Source organism: Pelodiscus sinensis, chromosome 1, assembly GCF_052426305.1.
Source record: "Pelodiscus sinensis isolate ZL-2025 chromosome 1, ASM5242630v1, whole genome shotgun sequence".
Lineage (NCBI taxonomy): Eukaryota > Metazoa > Chordata > Testudines > Trionychidae > Pelodiscus > Pelodiscus sinensis.
Window position 1 is genome coordinate 187,855,031 of NC_143052.1, and position 20,461 is coordinate 187,875,491.

The following is a 20,461-nucleotide window of genomic DNA, read 5'->3' on the forward strand; positions in this document are numbered from 1 at the left end:
ATATTTGAAAAGAGAGAAACAAACAGATTGTTAAGACTAGCAGATAGAAGAGATGAAGTCTCAAGAGTTAGAATGACTCAGTATTTTAACAAAAACATCAGAATACTTTAAATCTGAATTTGCTTCTACTTATAAAAGTTAAGTCAACTATGCTCTGCTGTATTTAAATTAAACCATACTAAATAAACAAGGTTGTTTAATGAATAATAAAAACCTTCAAGATGGACTGACTTGAATGGCTTGAAAACTCCGAAGATTCATCTTTAATATCATCTTGTCGTCTTTGGACAAGGCGGGAAGCTCGCTGTTTGTACAGCTGATGTATTGCTGACTCGAGTTCGTTAATCAGGGGCACCTGTAAAAATATAACACACTACGTAATATCAAACTCTTCAGGTGCTCAATTGTCTGGGGTGCCATACTATTCCAAGATGCAACGTAGGCTGTTGTGCTTTTTAGACAGTCGTTTTCTTTTACCAGCTGATAGCTTTGGAGCCAATACAAGCATTCAACAGTTTATAATAATTGCTTTAAGTTATAATACAAAAGTTGTACAAGTAGTTTTCATTGACAAAGCAGCAGTGTGAAAAGCCTGAATAAGTTAACTGCTGATTTAAAGAGATGCAGAACTAAGGTATAAATAAATGCCACAAAAGTATTCTGTGGACTTGTCTTCAGCATATGTACTTTTAAGCAGTGTTTTGTGTTTATGTTTACAATTAACAGAATTAATTTTTACAACAGCAGATATTAGATGCTGAATGAATGTTAACTGAGAAAGTCCGCTAATGAGTAATGACAATAAGCAGTGCTGAAACAAATACACTGAATGTACTCAACCAATGCTAATGATCAATATTAGTGCACTTTATCACTGCTGAATTTTATCATTGAAACATCAGTCACACAGTATAGCATATTGCAACTGATGTTCCAATCCTGAAAAAATGTACTCATCAGCATAATCTTCATTTGACTAGTCATGTGAGGAAAGCTATGCACTTAGGTAAACCTTTGCAGGACTGGAGTCTAAGTCAGTGACAATCTGCTACTCACTTAAAAAAAATGATACTTTAGAATTTAGTTTATGTTACAGTAATTAGAATTTACTGTGTTGGGCTTCAGCCTCATTTTATGTTGGACGACCCTAGTTCCAAAGAATTAAAAAAAACTGTACACATTTTCATTTAATACAACAGACAGAAATTCTCAGCATGTTTGGAAGGACACATCCTGTAATTTATTCATATCTGGTACTAATAAACTTATCTGAAGTATCAGATATGTCTAATCCAAAAACTTTCAGCTCTTTAAATCAAGAATTTTATTGCTACCTAAAATCCAAGTGTTTTTTTGTTTGTTTGTTTTAATGAAGAAAGACTTCAGAAAAATGTTTTCTGAATTAAACTAGAACTGAAGTCAGTGTTTGGAAAACAACTGCAACAAAGCAGAACACTAAAGCTGAAATGACCACTGATGGTACCCAAAGGCACCAAAGGTGTCAAGTTTTCCTGGGCAACAAGGGAAAAGAGAAAAATGTCATCTCTTTACATTAGCTTCCTTGGACTGAGAACATCAGAACCGAAAACTCAAGAACAGCTTGTTGAACTAATTAAAAATGGATACAAAAAAGTTTAAATATTTTCTAAATTAAAAAAAAATTAAATCTCAGATTTACAAGACTCCTTTTAAAAAATGGATGCACTCAAATACTAATGTTAATTGAAGAGTGAAACATATTTTATCTTTATTATGGTTTGTGTTCATAAAGAGAGTATCTCCTTCCTGTGAACAGTTTATTCTACAAATTTTAAGTGAACAGTTAAAAACATGTTTGTAATTTCCCCCAGAAGTTTCTCCAATCAGTTTCTGAATATTTAAAAAAAAGTGAACTTATGCACAAGTGTTTGAACACATTCAAAATAGATTCCTTCTTCAAATTTAGGAGTTCACAATTTTGTAGCTGGTGAGTGAGCTTGATAGCTCACATTATCTACTACACTGTTATAGGCATTTTAAAATTCATATATATTTAATCCTTTAATCCATTAATATTTGGTTGTTACAATCTTTTCTCAAAAAATACTGGAAACAAGACAATATGCAGAGGGTTTATGAACAATATCTCATTCTATTTGCATCAGGTTTTTATCTACAATTATTTCCAAAGTGTGCTCTGGTGATCTCTCTATACTACGATTATTAGGATTACAAAAACAATTTAATTAGCTCTACAACTGAAGACCAGTCTCACCCTCACACATCAATACAATAAGAGCAAAATATGATGGCCAATATCTTTATCTTTTAAGAGCCAAAAACAGTGTTGCGTAAGTTGAGGTAGCATGGCTGAAAACCATTCCTTACTTTATGACTAACATCTCAGAATCAAAGCACCATGAAGGCAATAACCTTAGAATAAGGGATCACCTAGCTCCTGCAAGAAGTGATTGCACCAAATCAGCACGTGGTACTCATAAATCCAATTTAGTAAATTAAAATCCCACTGACAACACAGTCACCCAGTCAGTCTGGGGCACTCTATTGTGGGAACTGCCATCACTTGGATAAGATTTAAAGTCAGGATTCTGATAAACTGATCGTTCGATATCCTATAGCACTGTGCTGCACATAATGCAACAGGAGTTTAACCTGAACTGATGTTTAGCCAGGACGAAGAACTGTTACATTCTGCCTAAAATACCCACTGCATTTAAAACCAAAATAGCATTAAGATATGATTCTGCACACTGCACACTTTCGGATGTGTGAGCACTAGTCAAAGTAGTTTCGGCAAAAATCAACGGAATTATCCATGGAAGACAACGCACGATTTAGCCCTTAACACTGACTTAACCAAGATCTGAAACTCAAAAAAATCCTGCAAAAAGCATTAACTAGGTCAAATTACAAAGGATTTATATAAATAAATATGTAGGGGCAAAATCAGACAGGCCCAGGCATAGACATGAGATTAAAACTAGCTATAGACATAAATGGCAATAAAAAAAAAATCTACAAATATAAAGACCCAAAGACATGGTAGGCCCATTAGTCACTGGGGGAAACAACAGAGAATGTGGAAATGGCAGAAGTGCTAAATGATTTTTTTTGTTTCAAGTTTTCACTGAAAAGGTCAATAGCAATTGGATGTCTAAGACTTATAGGAATGGAAAGGACCTAGAAAATTAAATCCATCCTCTGCACTCATAGCAGGGCCAAACACCATCTAGGTGCTTGTCTACATAGTGAATGTCAGTGAAAATGAAGTAGGAGCAGAGAGAAACAGGGAAATAATAAGTTAAAAATTAGACAAGCTAGATGTCCTCAAGGTATTAGGGCCTAATGAAATACACACCCTAGAATGATCAAGCAGCTAAGGAAATACCTGAACCATTAGCAATTATCTCTTAAAAGTTACTGAAGACCAGAGAAATGCAGAAAATGCACTAGGCAACGCAGTATGGGAAGGAGGTGGACAGCCCTTGGTGGGGAAAAAACAAGTTAGGAACTATTTAGAAAAGCTAAACATTCACAAATCCATGGGCCCGGATTTAATGCATCCAAGGGTACTGAGGGAGTTGGCAAATGTAATTGCGGAGCCTTTGACTATTATCTTTGAAAACTCATGGGGATCGGGAGAGATACCGGATGACTGGAAAAAGGTAAATGTAGTGCCCATCTTTAAAAAAGGGAAGAAGGACAATCCAGGAAACAACAGTCAGCCTTACCTCAGTCCCCGGAAAATCATGGAGGGGATCCTCAAGCAATCCATTTTGTAGCACTTGGAAGAGGGGAAGTGATCAGGAATAGTCAACAGATTCACAAAGGGCAAGTCGTGCCTGACCAATCTGATTAGCTTCTATAATGAGGTAACTGGCTCTGTGAATATGGGAAAGTCAGCAGATGTGATATACCTTGACTTTCGCAAAGCTTTTGATAGCGTCTCCCACAATATTCTTGCCAGCAAGTTAAGGAAGTATGGACTGGATAAATGGACTGCAAGATGGATAGAAAGCTGGCTAGATTGTCAAGACGTTGATCACTACCAATGGGTAGTGATCAACAGCTCGACATCAGGTTGGCGGTCAGTTTCTAGTGGAGTGCCCCACAGATCGGTTCTTGGACCGGTTTTGTTCAACATCTTTATTAATGAACTGGATGAGGAGATAGATTACACCCTCAGCAAGTCTGCAGATGGCACTGAGCTAGGGGGAGAGGTAGATATGCTGGAGGGCAGGGATAGGGTCCAGAGTGACCTGGACAGATTAGAGGATTGGGCCAAAAGAAATCTGAGGAGGTTCAACAAGGACAAGTGCAGAGTCCTGTATGTGGGACAGAAGAATCTCAAGCATAGTTACAGACTGGGGACTGAATGGCTAAGTAGCAGTTCGGCTGAAAAGGACCTGGGGATTACAGTGGATGAGAAGCTGATATGAGTCAACAGTGTGCCCTTATAGCCAAGAAGGCTAATGGTATATTAGGGTGCATTAGGAGGAGCATTGCCAGCAGATCCAGAGAAGTGATTATTCCCCTTTATTCAGCTCTGATGAGGCCACATCTGGAATACTGTGTCAAGTTCTGGGCCCCCCCCAATATAGAAAGGATGTGGACGCATTGGAGAGGGTCCAGCAGAGGGCAACCAAAATGTTTAGTTACTAGGGAGGTGGTGCAATCTCCATCCCTAGAGGTACTTAAGTCTCAGCTTGACAACACCCTGGCTGGGTTGATTTAGTTGGGATTGGTCCTGCCTTGGGCAGGGGGCTGCACTTGATGACCTCCTGAGGTCTCTTCCAGCTCTTCGAGTCCATGATTCTAAAACTGGAACAGGGCATATACAGTACACTAAACTATAAAAGGGAAATAAGGAAAACCTGGGAATTACGGACCAATCAGTTCAATTTCAATACTGGAAAGATAATGGAGCAAATAATGAGAGATAAGATAAGGTGATAAAGTAACAGTCAACATGGATGTGTCAATAAATTCATGTCAATCCAGCTTCATACTTTTTTTTGACAGGTTAACAAAGCCATGTGGATAGAACAGAAACTGTATACATGGTATATCTTGAACTTAGTAAAGCTTTTGGTATGTTCCTCCATGACCTTCTCATAAACAAGGTAGGGAAACACAAGCTACTATAAGGCGGGTATAGTCAAAGGAAAGGCGCCCAGACTGAGACAGATGCCTCCTGAAGGTGAATGTCTGACTGCAAAGATGGTGTCACCAGAAGGGATTTGGCTTCATTAACTGTGGGACGCTGTTCCAGGAAGGACTGCTAAGCAGAGATGGAGTCCACCTATCGAGGAAAAGAGTATTTGGACAGACTGGCTAACCTAGTGGAAGGCTTTAAACTAGGTTCAACAGGAGCAGGTGACTAAAGCCCACAAGTAAGTAGAAAACGTGGAGACCTGGGAGACTGGTCAAAAACTGGGGGGAGCATGGGCTATACTAGCAGGGGAAAGAGGAGACAAGGCAAAACTGGGGGGCAAAAATCAAATCAGCATCTTAGTTGTCTAGATACAAATGCAAAAGGTATAATCAGGAAGAACTTGAAATGCTAGTAAATAACACAACTACGACATAGTATCACAGAGATGTGGTAGAATAGACATGATTAGATAGGGCATAGCTTGCTCAGGAAGTATAGGCAGGGAAAAAGGGGATAGGTGTTCCCTTATATCAGGCATGTCAAAGTCCGGCCCGCGGGCCAATTGCGGCCCGTGTTCCGGTTTAATACGGTCCCACAGGTAATTTGGCAATATCTATCTTTTATGGCCCCCAACGAATCCATATGTATTGAGATGAATACATTGTAAAATCTCAGTTAATGTCAGTTGGTCTAAATCAGTTATAAATATATTTGGACACAACATGTATACTTGGTGTTATGTTCCTGTTCGTATTTTTTGAACTTAAAAGTTGACAGACAACCTTTATTACCAATAATATGTAATGTACTTTACAATGTTCCTGACATATATTTCAGCTTCCTGGATTTTTTTTCATCTGGCCTTCAGATATGAAAGGCAGAGTGATTTAACACCTGTTTAGATTTGTCATCCATGTGACAAAATGAAAAGTATGCCGTTTGCAATAAACTTTGCATAAAATAGTTAATTTGCGTTTAATTTTAATGGTTCAAAGAATGTCAGGCAAAACGGTTGGCCCTCACGCATGTTCACTTCATAAAATCTGGCCCTCTTTTAATATATAAGGCAGGGGTGTCCAAACTTTTTTCAAAGTGTACATACTTGGGCTGAAGTTGAGATGGACATAGGAGACAGATTTGTTGAGAGTCTGTGTAAGGTTAAAAGGGGTAAAAAGTAAGGTTGCTATCCTAGTAACAGTATATTACAGATCACCTAACAAGAAAGATAAGATGGATGAGACTTTTTTTAAGCAGATAAAATCATCCAAACCATAGGACTTAGTGGAGATGGCGAGCATCAACAATCCAGACAACTGTTGGGAAAATAACACAGCAGGGCACAGATTATCCAACAACTTATTGAAATGTATGAGACCTTTTTTTATTTCAGAAAGTGGAGAAAGCTACTGATGGGAGGCAGTTCTAGATTTGATTTTAACAAATAGGGAGGAATTGGTTGAGAATTTGAAAGTGGAAGGCAGCTTGTGTGAAAGTGATCATATGTAATCATGAAATGATAGAGTACATGATTCTAAGGAATGGTAAAAGGGTTAGATCAATAGATATCAAGAAGGCAGACTTTAATGGGGCTGGTAGGTAAGGTCTCATGAGTAGCAAAGCTAAGAAGAAAAACAATTGAAGATAGTTAGCAACAGGACTTTATTAAGAACACAAGACCACACCATTTCACTGTGTAGAAAAGATAGGAATTATGGCAAGAGATCACCCTGGTTTAACCAGGAGATCCTACATGATCTTAAAAAAAAAGTCCTATAAAAAAGGGGAAATATGTCAAAATACAAAGGATGAATATGAATAAAACAAATACTTAGGGGCAAAATTAGAGAGGTGTAGGCACAAAATTAACTCAATCTAGCTAGAGACATGAAGGATAAGAAAACATTCTACAAATATATGAGATGCAAGAGGAAGACCAAGGACAGGCTAGGTCCATTGCTCAAAGAAGAGGGAAAAACAGTAACAGAAAATGTGGAAGTGGCAGAGGTGTTTAACTTTTGTGCAGGTTTTCAATAAGGTTGGTGGCAATTGGACACCTAACATAGTGAATGCTAGTGAAAATCTAGTAGGTTCAGAAGTTAAACTAGGAAAAGAACGAGTTAAAAATTACTTTAAAAAATTAGATGACTTCAAGTTACCAAAGCCTAATGAAATGTATCCTAGAATACTCAAGGAGTTGATTGAAGAGGTATCTTTAAAAAAAAGTCATGGAAGGCAGAAAAGATTCCAGAACACTGGAAATGGGAAAATTAAGCACCCATCTATAAAAAAGTAAATAAGGACAACCCAGGAAACTATAGACCAGTCAGCTTAACTTCTGTGCCAGGGAAGATAATGAAACAAATAACTAAGGAATCCATCTGCAAACATCTGGAAGATAAGGTGATAGATAACAGCAAGCATGGATTTGTCTAGAACAAAATCATGTCAAACTAACCTGATAGCATTTTTGATAGGATAACAATCCTTATGGATAAGGGGGAAGCGGTAGTCGTGATATACACAGACTTTAGTAAAGCATTTGATACAGTCTTGCATGACCTTATCAATAAGCTAAGGACATACAACATAGATGGGACTACTATAATGTGGGCGCATAACTGGCTGGATAACCGTTCTAAGAGCATATTATCAATGGTTCACAGTCATACTGAAAGGACATAAGTGGGATTCTGCAGGGATTAGTTTTGGGACTGGTTCTGTTCAATATCTTCATCAACGATTTAGATAATGGCACAAAGTATGCTTATAAAGTTTGCAAATGATACCAAGCTAGGATGGGTTGCAAGTGCTTTGAAGGATAGGGTCATAATTGGAATTGAACTGGACAAACTGAAGAAATGGTTTGAGGTAAATAGGATGAAGCTCAATAAGAACAAAAGCACAGTATTGCACTTAGGGAGAAAATGGAAAGTGACGGTCTTGGAAGAAATACTGCAAAAAGAGGTATGGGGGGTCATGTTGGATCACAATCCAAATATGAGTTAATTTAACTGTTGCAAAAAAAGCAAACATTCTGGGATGTATTAGCAGGAGTGTTGTAAACAAGACATGAGATACAATTCTTCCACTCTATTCTGCACTGACTTCAATTGGAGTACTGTGTCATGCCACATTTCAGGAAAGATGTTGACAAACAAAAAACTCTAGAGAAGAGCAACAAAAATTATTATAAAGATTTAGAAAACATAAGGGAAGACTGAAAGAATTGGGTCTCTTTAGTCTGGAAAAGACAAGACATGATAGCAGCTTTCAAGTACCTAAAAGGGTGTTACGAGGAGGAAGAAATACATAAATAGTCTCCTTAACTTCTGATAGGATAGGATAAGCAGCAATAGACTTAAATTGCAGCAAGGAGGTTTAGGTTTCTGTCCTTCAGGGTGGTTAAGCACTGGAATAAATTGCCTAGGGAGGATGTGGAATCTCCATCATTGGAGATTTAAGAGCAGGTTAGACAAACACCTGTCATGGATGGGTCTAGGTTAGGGATAGGGAACCTTAGGCTCAGGGGCTAGATGCAGCCCCCAGCTTGCCTAGATCTAGCCCCTGAGGCTCAGGGCTCCCCTCTTCTCCCAAGGGCCACGTTAGTGAGGGTTTGGTTGATTCTCATTTGTTAGCAGCACCAACTCAAAAAAGGTTCCTTACTACTGGTCTAGGTAATACTTGGACCTGTGATGAGAGTAGAGGACTATACCTGATGACCTCGAGATTCCTTCCAGTTCTGTGACTCTACTTTACCCGAAAGCCTATGTGGCAGTCTAGACTGCACTTCAGTGTTCTGTGAAATACAATTCTGTCATATCTAAAAGCCTTTAATACTTTTAAATATGCCAAGTAAAAAAGTAAATAACTTGGAAGTATGTCTGTGGGGGAGGAGGGAATTAAAGAGGTAGAGAGACAGTAAGGAGACAAAAATCAATTTTTATAACTAAAATGTTCTCGTTATTCCAGGAATAAATCTATAATACCCACAAGATCTTCTAACATCTCTATGCTCAATCTCCTGCTGAGGAAAAATGTGTTGTCATGACTCCATCGTGTGAGGTTTTCCTATAGTATCAGCATTAATGGGAAACTTAATAACCACAATCCTTTCTAGTTTCAGTGTTCTAGAAGATATGTCGGTATTATATTCTGTAATGTTTCTACAGTAGGGTGGTAAATGAACTTTATTATTATAAATTGGAGGGGGGGGGGGGGTTAAGAGAAATCAAGCAAACACGAGACACCTGAAGCCCAGAGCAACGTGAAACTAAATTCTGCATCTCCAAATTCAGACTGGAAATTCTACTGCTGCAATTCCATTTAAATAAAATGAAAGAAGTTTTAACAACCCAGTATGAAAATTCTGCAGTGTAGTTGCTCTTATGTTATTTTATGCTGCCCCATAGGTCTAGCTGTTGATGTGTTACTACAAAGACCTGTAACCCATTACAGATGTCTAAAAAATAGGCAGTGAATACCAGCACAAATTCTGTGGCCACATAATTAGGGAATACATAGAACCTTGTGAATACTTAAGGTTTCATCTGTATTTAAATATTACAGTCAAATTGTCTGTATTAGGCCCCAATTTTACAGCTCATTTTGTATAGGTGCATCTCTGTGGACTCTAACTGAAGCAAAGTCGCCTTTTTTCTCCCTTAACAAGTCATCTATTGAATATCCAGAGAGAGATGAGAACAGACAACGACATGGAAGGCAGATTTAACAAATTCAAGTCTCAGGTACCTCCATCTATAGTAGAAAATCAATCAGTTTTTCCCAAAACAATCAGCAGCAACAGAGCCCTAAATCAATGTTACAATTCAGTTAAAAAAAAAAAAAAAAAAAATCAGAACGGGTTTTGGTCCATTACTTGTTCAAAAGTCAGTTTTTAGTGTAGCCAGGCTAAGGTCCTGTACATAGTCAGAACAACACTAACACGACAGTGTGATTTAAGACTGATTTCATCTGCAAACCAGGAAAAAAATAAATAAACCTGGCATAAAACAAATTAAATGTCTACACTATGTTTTGCAGTTATTTAAAAGTCAGTCTTGAAAAGAGTCACACATTTAATCTAGTACAATTCTGAACATAGACAAGGTCTAAGAAAAAAAGCCAAGTCTATATTTTATTTCGATTGTACTTTAGACACACAACAAATGAGGCAATAAGTTGTCAACTTCATTACCTAGAGTCACTTAATGTTACAGGTTCAAAAATGTTGCTTATGAATAAAGCACCATTGAGTATGACAGGTGAATCAAAAGAAAAATCCAGTGCATCTTCCACACTAGGGATGTTAAAATGCATATATTTAGGTAAATGTGTAATGGTTGAAAATTTCAGTGGTTAAATGTTTTCATGCAAGGGAAGGTGGCTCCCTATGAGCTGCGGGCCCCCAACCACACTGCAGAGCCAAGGGGAGGGAGGAACAAGCGGGGAGGTGGCTTAAAAGTGATGTGGGGAGCAGCGTGCGGGGAGAAATGGCTCCCAGATCCAGCTTAAAAGCCTGCTCCCCGCTCATACTGGTTCCAGCCTCCCCCATCCCTGCTGCTGCCTCTTGATACAGAAGCAGCTGCGTGGGGAGGGAAAGGCTGAGTGTAATCATGTACATATTCATACCCCCTATTCCACACATCTCAGTTTTGAGAACCAAGATAGTTACTTAATCTTTAGTTTGTTTTAACTAGTTGATCACTGGTTTAAGTGTTAACATTGAAAAGATCAGATAAAGTCTCAACTGGCATTATTCCTTTGGGGGGCGGGGGGGAAGAAGAGTAATGTGTTTCAAGTGCTTACACAAAGAATGCTCAGAGGCATACAGCTTGATATGTAGTTGTGAAGATTCACTGTACAAATGGAGGTTCTTTCAACAGTTCCATCGGCAACAGAAAGCATCTAACCTCACTATACTAAGAATCAACTGGCTTTATCAACCTGAATGTTTGGTAGGTGTGAAGGAAACCATACAGCCAAAAAAGTAAGAGCTGCCACTTTCCCACTCCTAAATAGTCAGTTCTGTTAGCTGACGTAGTTTATGTAATAAATAGCTTCCTATTGCATATGAAATAGAAATAACTTTTAGGAAAAGAAGATTGATAAAACCTGCATCTATCTATGCTCTCTCCTCCATATCACAATTCACTTGTGTAATGTACACAGACCATAAGATTGTTAGCATCTAATCTTTTTACTGATTTTAACTGCAGTAAAAAGGATTAATACTAATGTTTAAGAAAGTATAAAGGATATTTCCATTATCTTAAATAGAAAATAAAATTCTTCCAAGTTAGAAGTATATAAAAGAGTAGCCCACAAAAAACTTCTGCAAACTTCAGCAAGCTATATAGATTTTAAATCTTTTTCCAACCAAGTATATATCTGAACACTGCCAAATATTTTGAAGTGTCTAGCAGAAAATGTACAGGGGAGGAGGGGGGAAGCAGAAATAGATTGTCATTCATTAAATGTTTTCAGAAAACATCAATGTTGCATCTAAACCTTTACCTCAAAGTAACCTAACAATTCACTGATAGTGGATACTAGTTTTATCCATTAACATGGCATCCAATCTTTGTGTATGAAAATGTTCAAGAAAACATAAAAAACCCAATTCTGTGAACATTCTTAAAAAAAACACACACGTACATTTCAGTCAAGTAAACACACTTACATTCCAACTGGAAATACAGAAATCTATTATTCTGTAAGAGTGAGACTTCTCTTTATTAAGCTTAGTATGATAAAGTGATTTTTTCATCCCTTCTAAAAAACCAAATCTTCTGTTGTGTATGGGATTGGGTTTTTTTGGTAAGCACAAAGAGGCAAGAGTTTGGCATGTACTAAGCTTCCCTACTTCTGTTTTATTGAAAAGAAATTAATGTTTTTGCATTCTTACCTTTTCACTGAAACACTCAAGCAAGTCTTGGACATACCCTCGCATTTCTTGCAAAAATTTATACCGTTCACCAATACCCCCAGAAGACCCTTCTAATCGTTCAATTGCCTTGGTAGAGTCCTCTTGGTTTTGTTGATGTTTCTCATGTTGCTGCTGATTGGCTTTGTGCAGTTCTTGCATTGAATCCAATCTGAGGAACAACGGATAGATAACAAATTTACATTGAAAAGTCTATATAATGCGAACTGTTGAGATATTAAACTGTTTCAAAGTGAGAGTGTGGAAGTACCCAATCTGTATAAGAAAAATATTTTCAAGATACATTCACTACCTGTAGTTTATCAATGCCTTCTCCAGGTTGTATCAGCAAGGAGCATAGTTAAGTTATGATGGGCTAGACTGCAAGGTGCTAAGTACAATCAACTCCTGTTAATCCCAACAGGAGTTGAAGGTGCTTAGAACCTTTTAAGACAGTCTTAAAAAATTAAAACCAAAGGCATTATGCTATATCTAGCAAGAAATATAGTCTATAATGTGGCCTTTATTATACTGCACTGATTAGACTTATTTCAGCTAATGGAAAGTTTTTAAGACAAGGGGCATACAAACCAGTTTTGATGACACTAAAAAAGTGTGGGCTGTTAATTTTCAAGTATTTCTCACTGTTTTTGATACCTAACAGACTGAAATGTTTAAGCCCTAAAAAACTAAACAGATTTTAGCCTAAATGTAAGATATTTATGTATTCAAGAAAAAAAATGTGATTTACACACTTTATGAAAATGTTACTTGGTAAGCTAAACATCTCACTGTCCTTTCAATTCTTGACTACAAGATTTTTTTTTCAGTGTCCAGAAGCTGCAACTCTGATCTCTCTTCAACAAAATCAAACTGCCAAATTTTAAAAGCTTCGCTTCCACAGAAGAAATCCAGACTTTTGAATAAATTTTCAATGTCATCTTCTTTGTGTTTTTTTTAAATGATGTGCCAAGTCAGTGGTTTTCCAGCGATGAAATTCTGCATTTGCTTGAGATTAAAGGATGCCTGAAGGAAGAGAAAGCTAGAGGACAAGTCTTTAAGTCTAAAAAAGATTGTCTGCCCTACCTGTCTTTAAGCTGTTTCTTTACCAAATCAATAGTAACAGGAGTCATCTCATTACTTGGAGTTTTGAAAGGAACTGTATTATCTGTTTTTTGAGACTTGGTCTCTGATGATCCATAGGCAGCATAAGTGTAAGGAATGCCATACGATGAACCATAAGGCATTGTCTGGTAAGAGTTCTGGTAGTACAGATTATTCACTTCAGTAGGCTGACTTGCTTGAACCTACAGAAATAAGACATGTAATACTCAAAATGATAATGACACTCCTTTTAAAAACACTGCTTTTTATAATTTAGTTTTGACATTTTATATGCAGAGGTAAAAATTCTTATAACCACAATACAGGCAGTCCCCGGGTTACGTACAAGATAGAGACTGTAGGTTTGTTCTTAAGTTGAATTTGTATGTAAGTCGGAACTGGTACATATTGTAGGGGAAACTCTAGCCAAACATTTCTCCAGAGCTGAGTTTTATTCTCCCACACCTCACTTCCCTCAGTCCTTTATTCTCAAGCTGAGGTGTCTGCTGAGAAAAGCCGCTCCGCGTCTCCCTGGTCTGCTGGGGGGGAGGGGCGCTCTAGCTTCACGTCTCCCTGGTCTGCTGGGGGGAAGCAGCTAGTGCGGGGTTGCCTCACCCCGTTTGTAAGTAGGGATCTGATGTAAGTCAGATCCATGTAACCTGGGGACTGCCTGTATTTCAAATGAATCATTTGAAAGATGGGAAAAGAGCCAAGATGCGTTCAGAGAATTATAGTGTACAGTAATTAAAAGGAATCTCTTCCATAGAGAATTTCTTAGCATGGTTATTCTTTGCAGTAATACTCATGGCATACTATTTGGCATGAGTTCTAGTTTCAGCAAGCCTGCAACACCAAATTACTAAATATCCTAGGCCAGCGTTCTTCACTGCAAGGCCCCCAAGCCAGAGGCAGCTTCCATGGACCCAAAGTGCGATTTCCTGTCAATGACAATCTATGGTGGCACAGTGGGGCTGCTGCTAAGGCAGGCTCCCTGCCTGCTCCTGCGATCCCCAGGGGGGACAGAGAACTGTGGCCAGTGGGAGTTGCGGGGGAGATGCCTGCAGAAAAAGACAGTTCACCAATACACATGCCACCTCCAGGCACTGTGTGGGGCCAGGGCCACCCAAAGTAAGTGCTACGCTCTTCTTCACCCCATATTCCCTCCTGGAGCCAGCACTTCATACCCCCTCCTCTACCCCTAATCCCAGCCCTCTCCCAGAGCCAGCCCCTCATACTCACTCCTGTAACCCAAACCACTGCCCCAGCTTTGAGCCTGCTCCCAGAGCCAGCATCCTATACTTGCTACTGAACCCGACCCTCAATCCCAGTACAGAGCCCTCTCCTGCACCCAACCTCTCTCCCAGAGCTTATAACCCTCACCCCCTCCTGCACCTTAACTCCCTGCCCAAGACTCAGCCCAGAGCCCCCTGCCACACTGCAAACCCGTTGGCCCCAGCCCAAAGACCACATCCTCTCCCAACCTCCTGCCCCCAGTTTAGTCAAAGTGAGTGAGGGTGGAGGGAGAGTGAGTGAGTGAGGGGAAGGAGTGAGCAAGGCAGGACTTCAAGTAAGGGGCTCCCACACTGAATTTTTTTTGTTTGCCAAAGTTGTCCCCACTTCCAAAATACTGAAGAGCAATGTCCTAGGCTGTACTAATCTATGCTAATATATATTTACAACATGCCATGAAAGCTCCTTTAAATTAGGGATATTAGTGTGTACCCGTGTACATGAGCCTGGGCTCATCGGTTAACCCTCAGGGTTACATGCACCACCCCACTACCCATGCTGCTGCCTCTGTCAGAGGCAGCAGGCTGGGATGGGTGTGAGGGGGAGGTGGGAGCTGGTGCGCACTGGCTCCCCACGTGCTGGCTCCTGCGAGACAGCAATGGTTACACGTTTACAAAAATAAATGCATTTTAACATCTCTATTATAAACCATTTTATATGTTTTAGAAAACAGCTTGCAAGGCCAAATAGTGTCCCCTTCCAACTCCGGGCCAGCTACCTCACCATTGTTGCAAAACCACTAATTGCAGCTACAACAAAACAATCCTAAAAAGATACTAAGTCTCCCAAAGAAATCACAGGTAGAGCTGTATAAATAAAATTTTCTTTTAGTATGGTCAGCAAACCGAAAACTTCAGTCAGATGAAGTTTTTGTTGAACCCAAAATGAAACAATTTAAAAATAAAAGTAAATTATGAAAGGAAAATCTGAATGAAAAATATCAAAATGTTTTGTTTGAAAACATTTAATTTTGATACTTTTTTTATTGTGATTTTTACTCACCTCTTCCCACCAAGAGTTTGGTAAATCTGACATGAATTTGTAATTTTTTGATCAATATCTGATCTAGTCACATGCTTGACATAGCTCCTATTGAACTCAGTGGCAAAACTCACACTGACTTTAATGGCAACAGTATCAGGTCACATATATCTGCTTAACTTCTGGACAGAAAGAATACAAAGCTCTCCTCAGAACTTCATTACTTACTGGATCTTGTTAGCAGTTAAGTGTTGGTCAATGCTACCATAATGCTCATTCACCTTCCATAATGTATGGAAAGCAAGAGCAAAACAACCTCATAAAGCTACACCATTAATCTCATCAGATCAAGTTACACCAACCACTATAATACCGGTTTGATTTTGGGGACGTTTTAGTCAATATTTGCACTGAAGTTAAAAATCTTATACCTTTTTCAAAAGAATATACCATCTTTTATGAACTATTTGAATACATGCCTGAGGTATGTTAATTCCTTTACGTATCTGTTCCTGCTCCCATCGACTGAGTTCTTCATCCTGTTCCCCAGTTACAAGAGCTTCGTCATCACTTCCCTCAATACCTGAGCACACAAGGAAGACAAAAAAGATAAAAATGCATATACTGGATTTATACCACAGATAGTTCATTCCAGATTCCTACAGTTAAATTATGTAACCAATAGTCAGTAAAAACATCTTCTAATGCTTATTATATGCCTATGCAGTACAACCTTGCTTATCTTTCATGACTAGGAAATCCACAGTAAACTCATTTTGTGTGTTAGCTAGGAAATAAAATGAGGCATAAAACACATTTACATTTATTCATTTGACAATTAAAATATACTAAAAGTTCACAAAAATTTAGTAACATTAATAAAAGTTTGTATGAAACTGCAGAAAAGCACTGTGCTATTAAAATTTTGCTCTAAAGCAGAAAGGAGCCATTTTTGTGTGCAAACTGAGCTGTGTTTAACAGCTAGATTCTACTTGACCATAATTCCTTAAGATGCATCATTACAGTGTTATGCCACAGAGTTAAAATAAATGATTCTATGCTGAAGTGCATGTGGATTATGGTAAACCAGAACTCTATTAGTCATGCAGAACATTTTGTTTAAGGCTTGTAAAGGTCAGGGTGAGTAACCTTCAATGAAAAAAGTTTCTATATCTATTACATAAGCTACCATCCTTTCAAAAAACGTTTCACCTATTTCCTCTGCAATCTTTTGCCTTTGGGATTTTTCCTTCACTGAGAATACTATTCTTCTCTTCTCATCATCATCTTCATCATCACTGGCATCATTTTCATCTTCTCGAACCAGGCGGCCTTTACCCGGCTCATTGTCAATAGGCGTGAAGTCTCCAAGTTCCCGGGCCATTTGACGCTTTTTTCTAGCAGCATGAATAAAAGCAGCATCTGGGATTTCTCCTGGAAATACATGTTTACAAGATTAAACAGCCAACCATTGCACACAAACTCAGAGTAAGACATTTTGCTACCTGTCTACTGCCACACCAACTGATAAAAAGGGTACTGCAGACACATCACCTCTATTTGTTATCAGTTAGAAAAACATATGACTCCAGAAGCACTGTAAGCCTTTCCACTGAGGCCTAAGAAAGCTCCCCCCTTCTACTCTTTGAGAAATTAATATAAAAGCCTAGCTGGTGTAACCCCTGCCTGTGGGGAAGGGAGGATTAGAAGGAGGGTGCTCTAGCCCAGCAGCAGGTGTGGGGGGGGGAAGCACTCCAGCCAGCCCCATCCTTAAATCAGTTAACTGGCTAAACAGTATGTTTAACCGGCTAACCAATTAAAAGGGATTTTACATCCTTAACACAAAATCTTATTTATGGCAGCTCTTTTCCCTTGCTCATGAGTTATTGATAACTAGGGAAGACAAAATCGTACTAATTTTCCAATAAAACAGCAATCCAAGGTTTATCAGCCTAGAATTCCTATTATTTTCACTACAGTAGTGCTAAACAAGATTGGAACCCCAGAGGTTGAACCCACTTCAACAGGAGGTCCTGTTTTGTTTCCCTCACTGGTATGGAGCAGGATACTCTCTCTCCAGAATAGTTCCCTCTAAGCTGCGAGCTTGCGCGCACACAGAAAAAATTTCTACTCTGCCCACCTCCTAACCAGAGCTGTGCAGCAGCGTGGAAGGAGGCTGGTGATTGCTCTGGTGGCAGGGAGGCGGCTGCACCTGGCTGGGGCCAAGGAGCTGCATGGCACGCAGGCAGGCTGCTACTTCATCAGGCTGGGACCAGAGGAACTACTTGGCAGGACAGACTTCTGCTCCAGCCAGCCGGGGCTGGAGGAACCTCATGGTGGGCAGGCAGCTAGCACTGGGGTTTGGGGCCACAGGCGGGCAGGAGAGTTGCAGCCGCCAGGGGTTATGGCCGTAGGTGGTCAGGGGGTTGTGTTGCTACTGCCAGGGGTTGGGGCCACAGGCGGGTTGCAGCCGCCAGGGGATTGGGGTTGAAGAGATTCTTCATTCCCATTATTAAAACAGAAAAGGGAAAGGTACCAAAAAAAATGAAGTGATCAGAGTTGAGAAGAGACTGTGAATATTAAGACCTCTTGCCGTAGTGTATATTCTGAATGAATTGATCACTGCCCAAGAATCCAAGCCATAAGCAAGTCTGGAGCTAAAAAATGTACTGTGTCTTTTATTGCAGTCTTGAAGTGTAGGAGGTACTGTATATAGCGAGCTGGAGGAGAGAAGGTAGGACTATTGCAGTTTGCTTTAATCTGTGCCTACATATGCGGATATATTGCCTGAAGTCACACAGGAAGTTACTGACTACATGCCTCAGTTTCCCTGTCTATAACAGAGACACTGTCCCTCAAAAGTGTCACAGGTGGTTTGGGATGCCTTGTTCATTTAATGTGGGTGAAGTGGCATGAAACTTCCAGCGCAAAGGGGAAACAGCTATCTGCTACACTGAGTGCCTAATCTCACCTTAGTAGGTCAAGCTATGGGCTTCCTCCCCATTGCCAAAGCACCAAATGTATATCTACACCACACCTACCCTCAGCTTCACACCCTCATGCCTGAAGTTGCAAGAAAGGGGAAGCACAAAGCTGCTCCTTTGGCAGAGGAATTCTTCCATGAGTGGGTGCCACAGTGGCACACATCCAAACAAGTGTATATGACCTCATTGTTGGTGCACAAGACAAAACTCACACCACTTATGGATGGAAAAAACTTAGAGGGAACACTGCTCCCCAGGAACTCTGGGTATGTCTACACTACCCCGCTAGTTCGAACTAGCGGGGTAATGTAGGCATACCGCACTTGCAAATGAAGCCCGGGATTTGAATTTCCCGGGCTTCATTTGCATAAGCGGGGAGCCGCCATTTTTAAAACCCTGCTGGTTCGAACCAGCGGGATTTTAAAAATGGCGGCTCCCCGCTTATGCAAATGAAGCCCGGGAAATTCAAATCCCGGGCTTCATTTGCAAGTGCGGTATGCCTACATTACCCTCCTAATTCGAACTAGGAGGGTAGTGTAGACATTCCCAAACAGTGATAACACCGGTTTCCCTGCTGTGCTACCCTCAGCCCTGGGAAGATTGAGTGCATGTGAGAGTTTCCTCTACGGAGGTGCTCCCAGAGAAAGGGTAGCTTCTTAATGGAGTTTAGAGCTCAGTGGCTAGATTTCTCCATGCCCTGCCACTGCTCCCAGATCTTTTCTCATTTTGCTCAAGATTAAGACCAGGTCTTCATTAGATCCAGGAGGGTGGGTTAACGTATGCAACTCCAGATACGTAAAATACATAGCTAGAGTTGGCTTACCTTAAGATGAGCATGGCACCATCTTCACAATTGGAGGCAGATAGGAGCAAATGCTCCCATCAGCTTCCCTTACTCCTCGTGACTGGCGAGGATACTGGTGTGGACTGGAGCCACCCTCAGCGTTTGATTTAGCAGGTTTTAACTAGACCCGCTAAATCAAACACCAGAAGATCAATATCTGGGGCAGCAAGTGAAGACATGGCCCTTCAGAAAGATTACCATAGAACGTGACACAGCAGGCCAGAGATAGTAAGGAAAGATGGGTGAATAAGGGAAACAAGAAGGCAGACATGACTGAAAACTCGTTATAAGCAGTCGCAGTTTCCTGTATATTATGAGGGGAAATTTTTGTTTGGAAAGTTCAGCCACCTATTTTCAGTAAACATATTTAAAACATTAATTCCAGTTCTCAATATTATAGATTAAGATATTCCTCTCACTTAAATAAGAATATGCTAGAACCAGTAATGTGTTTAGACATGAAGTTATCTTAAGTGTATCCACTGTATTAGTTTGCTATTTTCTTCTAAAAACAAAGCAAGTTAATTTGGTATGTTGACTGGAGAAATTTTTCTCTAACAGGTATAAGTATCAAAGATTTTTTCCCTCTACTTCATATCTATGCCTGAAGGATCCAAGGTTGTTTGTGGTTTATGAGCATGCAGGCAACAACCTTATTCCCCAGACAAAAAGTTTCCTTAAATGCAAGTTTAATAGTTATTAAATTCATGAAGAATAATATTTCAGACTAATTTCTTTGGTCCCTAGGGTCTCAAGAAAATTTGATTAAATAGAATAAAATATATTAATAGTATTCAAGACACTCAAATAGGGGATCAAAAGAGTAAGAACATTTTCTGGTGCCTATTAAAAATTATGCCAATCTGCACCCTAAGGTTACTTAGAGAATTACTGGATTAAAAATAGAGATCAATATTCCAGAGTTTTAGAAAAACCAAATGCTTTATCTAGAAGGGATGTTTATTTAGTTTTTTAAAGTCTACAGTATACAGTTTAAACTATGCTTCATTTTGATTTATTTTGAAATATTATCCCCTGAACATGGATCTTGAAGGAATTCATATATATATGCCTAACTTACAAAAATACCCAAAAGCTTCAGAGGGTAGCTGAGTTAGTCTATATAGGATAAACTTTAAAGACTAACAAAACAGATTATTTGTTGTTTTTTAAGTGCTAGC

At 39.4% G+C, this 20,461-nt stretch overlaps 1 protein-coding gene across 1 annotated transcript in view; it reads right to left on the minus strand.

Moving 5' to 3' along the window:
- Positions 1-20,461, minus strand: part of PAXBP1 (PAX3 and PAX7 binding protein 1) — a 43,639-nt gene that overhangs the window by 16,944 nt on the left and 6,234 nt on the right. The window contains exons 4-8 of the mRNA XM_075910888.2: positions 16,665-16,886; positions 15,932-16,035; positions 13,164-13,384; positions 12,060-12,249; positions 232-355 (exon numbers count right to left, since the gene is read on the minus strand). Of these exons, the coding sequence (XP_075767003.2) occupies positions 232-355; positions 12,060-12,249; positions 13,164-13,384; positions 15,932-16,035; positions 16,665-16,886 (861 nt within the window). The remainder of the gene's footprint in view (positions 1-231; positions 356-12,059; positions 12,250-13,163; positions 13,385-15,931; positions 16,036-16,664; positions 16,887-20,461) is intronic.